Source organism: Triticum aestivum, chromosome 2D (assembly GCF_018294505.1).
Source record: "Triticum aestivum cultivar Chinese Spring chromosome 2D, IWGSC CS RefSeq v2.1, whole genome shotgun sequence".
NCBI classification, from domain to species: domain Eukaryota; kingdom Viridiplantae; phylum Streptophyta; class Magnoliopsida; order Poales; family Poaceae; genus Triticum; species Triticum aestivum.
The window spans coordinates 116,491,209-116,496,196 of NC_057799.1; the positions used below are offsets into that span (position 1 = coordinate 116,491,209).

The 4,988-nt window shown below is 49.9% G+C and overlaps 1 protein-coding gene across 1 annotated transcript; it reads left to right on the forward strand.

The window, feature by feature from the left end:
- The first annotated feature begins 1,273 nt into the window (after positions 1–1,273).
- Positions 1,274–2,014, forward strand: LOC123052034 (multifunctional methyltransferase subunit TRM112 homolog A). Its single transcript, XM_044475075.1, has one exon. The coding sequence runs from the start codon at positions 1,419–1,421 to the stop codon at positions 1,818–1,820; it is 402 nt and encodes a 133-aa protein (XP_044331010.1). The 5' UTR covers positions 1,274–1,418; the 3' UTR covers positions 1,821–2,014.
- Positions 2,015–4,988: the final 2,974 nt, after the last annotated feature.

The window sequence follows — 4,988 nt, forward strand, 5'->3', positions numbered from 1 at the left end:
CATGTGATGTGCAGATTTGAGGAAGAAGAAAGAAATAAAAGTGTTGAAACGATAATTCAATTTGGAGCCCGGGCTCATTTGCACCTGGTGACCAGTAAAATAATAAAATAAATAAAACCATTTTTAATGCAAAATGCTCAAAATTTGTAGGGTTCGTGCAAAATTTCGGGATGTTTGGACATTTGATGAGCTTGCAGCAAAAAAAGGCAAAATTGGGTGTGAACAGTGCCGTTTTCAAAAGTTTCTCCGACTCCCAAAATTTCTCTTTTTTGCCATGAGATCCTCAAATGTCTAAACTTCATCAAATTTTGCACGGGCATCACGCACAAAAGCATCTTGCACGACCAAAAAACATTTTTTTATTTTTCATGAATTTACTGTTCATCCTCGGGCTCATCTGAGCCCAGGTGCCGAAACGTCGTTCCCGTATTGAAACTGCTTCTGAAAACAACAAAAACGAAACAACAACGCGAGAAAAAAAATGCCGTCCCCTCACCAGCTACAAGCCTAGTACAAAGAGCAAACAAAAAAGAAGACAATTACACAACAACCCACCTATCCTCAGGCCACCATGCAAATGAGGCCCAATTGGGTCATGCCATGCCTGGCACGAGACGTATACTATACGGGTCATGCCGTGCCAGCCCGCGTGCCACGCCCCAAGGCCCAAGCACGACTCCTATAGTAAAACGGGCCAGACCGACACGTCCAGCCCACCAGCCCGTGTATTATTCAACCTATTGGGTTGTACAAATAAAAAAAGGACCATGCCGTGGGAGCACAAGCACCGCTCGTTTATAACCGTGACGGGCCGAGTACGCGGCCCCGACCCATCTATACAGCTTTGCATGTAGGTATATCCACAGCTGGCCAAACAGGCCGGCCCACGAGCACGCCGACACAGCCCGTCATGGACCAGGCACGACACGAGCTAAATGGGCCATGCCTGGGCCTAGAGGCTGGGCATGCGGGCCGGATGGCCCGACCCAGTTATTATTTATTATTTTTTCATATACATATATATATAAATCCTAAATTACAGCCCAATAGGCTGAAAAACATGCGGCCCATCACGCTAAACATGCTACAGGCCGGCCCGTTTAATAATCAGGCCGTGCCTGGGCCGAGAAGCGACGCACGTGGGCCGACACGACCCGGCCCGGCTATTAAACATGCCACGGCGGGCCGGGCCGTGCCAGACACGACTAACACGAGCCGGGCCGGCCCGTTTGGGGTATATCGAAGCAACCAGCCCGATAAGGCCGAAAACCCCCGTCCCGCAGCTTCACTTTCCCCGTTCTCCTTCCAATCCACCACTCCGCCGCTAGGGTTTTTAAGTTTTAGTCCCACAGCAGCGGCGGCCGTCGGCGGCGACAACCAAACCCCCGCGGGATCCCGAGCGAACTCGAGCGAGAGAGATGAGGCTCCTCACGCACAACTTCCTGGCGTCGAACGTGAAGGGCGTGAGCACGGGCTACCCGCTCGCGCTGGAGGTCGCCAAGACGTCCATCAAGGAGGTGGAGCTCAACGTCGACTTCCTCCGCGGGATCCTTCCCAAGATCGACTGGCGGGCGCTCTTCGCCGCCACCAGCGCCGCGGGGTTCCCGGAGCTCCTCGCCGCAGAGCAGCCGCCCGAGGCGGAGCTCTTCGCCGAGGGCGCCGCGGACGTCGAAGGCAGCGCGATCCGCCGCCTCCACCACGCGCTCCTCGAGATCCACGTCGAGGAGGGCACCCTCGTCTGCCCCGACAGCGGCCGCTCCTTCCCCATCCTGAAGGGCGTCCCCAATATGCTTCTCCATGAGGACGAGGTGCGGCACTGACTCGCGTGCAGCACCAGCCGGCTGCCTTGCTTGCTTGTTTGCTCGTGCCACATACGGTTATGCACTTCCAGGGCTTGGACTCCTAAGATTGTGTGTATGAACTATCCTAGTATGAATTGTGGATCTTGAAGTCGTACCTTGATAAATACTACTACCTGTGACGTTTTGCTCCAAATCGCGCTTTTGTTTCAGCATATTGGGGCTTCTGAACCTTGACTTTACTCAACTGCTGCTACTGTACTTTTTAGTAAATTTTCCTTTGATGATCATGAATGATTTAGTACAGTAGTGTGAGGGATTGCTGTAGGGGGAAATGAACATATGAAATTACAGTTTATTTGTGGTTAAGTATAATTTGTAGTTCTGTTGAGGAAATTACTTTTTGATTGAGTAATTTGGGGTCAAAACTATTGCTTAGCGTGCATTTTTATTCTCGCTGAGGTGTTACAATATTGAATCATCTCGTAGCATGCATGGTGTTAGTAGTGTCATTGGGACTGGTAATGAATCATCCATTCATCTTGTATAGTAGATGAAAATTTGATTATGATTTGTGCCAAAACTACCAATTGAGGGCTGTATGAATATGGCTGCATTTTTGTTATGTGTGTGTATAGGGGTGTGTTTAGGTGCAGAATTTTCAGTCATACCCATCAAACAATTTCGTACACTAGTTTGAAAATCTGAATCTTCCTCTTACTGGCTCTCATCACTGGTGTATACCATATACTAGTGAGTTGTACGTGCTTTGCACGCGAGATATTGTTGCACCATAATATTAACAAGCCACAGTATTTACATATGCATAATGTAAAATACAGTGTTGTTACCGATGATAGTTGAATTAATTAAAAAACAAAATTTAGCCACATAGCGCATTGTACATGATATAGTATATGTATTGACCTTAAGGCATCTTCAAAAGTGATCCTCAAAACTTCGGCACATGTCCGATCGGACATTTTTGTTCACTTTTGCAATCCAGTGGGACCCTTATCATTTCGCAAAGTCGTCTGGATGTCTGTGAGCTATACCGTAGTCCGGACATCCACTGACCAACCAAAAGCCTCCATGTGGTCCTCCTCTCTTTTCTCTCTCGTCATGCATGGTCCTCCTCTCTCTCTCCCTCCTCCCAGCTGTCATAACACCACATATCCCACCACATGCATTGTTGAGTATTATTAGGAAGTATAGGATAGACTAGGATTTGGTCATGCCTTGTCTTGTACTCCAAGTTGGTCTTTGTACTCCTATATATATGCCCACGAGGCTCAAGCAATACAACGAATAATTCCACCAAATCCCTCTCTCCCTTCTAACATGGTATCTATCGCAAGTCGATCCTAAACCCTAGCCGCCGCCGCTTCCGCACCCGCACGCCGCCCCCGGGGCGGTCGGCCTCCATGACCGCCGCCGGGGGCCGCGCCGCCCGTACCTAGGGTTCGTCCGCCGGTCGTGTTGACCGGCTGCCCTAGAGAGTCTTTTCCCCGAGCCTTGCTCCGGGGTTCTCTCCCATCGGTCATCTTGGTCGCGCGGTTTCTTTTGGTTTTCCGATCCATTTTTGATCGGTTTGCGTCGCCCACCGCCGTCGTCGACCCCGTGCGCCTCTACTCCAACACCGGCGCAATCGGTCGGCTTCTTCATCGACCCGGCGGCCTCGCGCGTCGTTCGCGCGTCGTTCGCGCGTCTGCCCGTCGGTCGCCCCGAACCGGCGGCCTCGCGTCATGCGGCGGCCCTTCACCGTCGCCGTTCGCGCGCCGGCCCGCCCGTTGATCTATGCCGGCCGTCACCGCCCTGCTCCGACCGGGACTCCTGCATCACCCCGACCCGGCGGCCTCGCGCCATGCGGCGGCCAATCATAGCCGCCCTGCCGCCCGCCGTCGCTGGCTTCATCTCGGACTCCGCCCGTCGGTTACGCGCGCCTCCACAGGTCCCGTGAAGATCGTCCCCGAGTTTAGCGCGCCGCTCCACCGATCGAGCAATCGGCTGCCGATGCGTCGCCCCGTCGGGCCGCAGCGCCGCTGCCCCGTGGTTCTTCTCCCGGCTGCATCGACCCGCGTCACCGCTGCGTCACCCCTTCTCTCCCTTCTAACATGCATGGCCCGTTGGCCCCCCTCTACTCTATCTCCTCCCAACCAGATTAATTTGTGAATAGTTTTGGATGGCTCACTCCGGCATTATGTCCGCGGACCATGCCCGGACATAAAAACAGACATATACCGGAGACTTTTGCAGGTCGGCTTTGGAGATGCCCTTAAGACCAAAATTTCATGAGCATGAATAGTTAGTTCAGGATGCCCCCATAAATAGCTAGTATTACAACATTTGGTAGAAACTATTTGAAAACCTAGATAGACTTCAAGAAGTGGTTGATAATAAATCACGTTGAACAAGATTTCACATGGCAATCTCATACTCCCTCCGTCCGAAAATACTTGTCGAAGAAATGGATGTATCTAGATGTGTTTTAGATCTAAATACATCCATTTTCATACATTTCTGCGACAAGTAATTCTGGACGGAGGGAGTAGATGACAACGCTTTTTGCAAGAGGAAGAAAAACTATTGGAGCAAGAGGATGCATGAAGAGTCTAGAATAGACAAGTGTCCCGAGATAGTAAAAGGGGCAGCTGCATGGATCTTACATCACACACAAGAATTGGTTTACATCAGATTTTATATTTAACCATTAGAAACTTCTAGATAGTACACATGGCACAATCTGATGTAATGAATAGGAAATCGGACGGCTATCAACATTCGGATTTGCCACCTCTTTGCCATCGGATCGAGTTCATCCAACGATCCATATTCAAAGTTATTCCTACACTATATGGGGGTATAGATATAGATATAGATAGGGGTATAGATATAGATATAGATAGGGGTATAGATATTCTTGTTATACAGGAGTATATGTCATCGGTCTGTACCTGTGTTGCACACATGATTCTTAAAAAGAAAACGAAAAAAGAAAACTGTGTTGCACACATTTATATCCAAACACATCGTGTACCTGTGTGGCACACATGTATATCTTAACTTTGTGTCCAATCTAATGGGCGATCCTCGAAACTCCATGTTAGCCTTAATCACGTAGACAGGAACATAAGTTCCACAACTGTTTTCTACTATCCCCAAGTGTCGTTGTCAGTTGCCCTATTTGTG

What these genes read in the sequence shown, in the direction of transcription:
- LOC123052034 (XM_044475075.1), top strand. Translation starts at nt 1,419, where the DNA reads ATGAGGCTCCTCACGCACAACTTCCTGGCGTCGAACGTGAAGGGCGTG.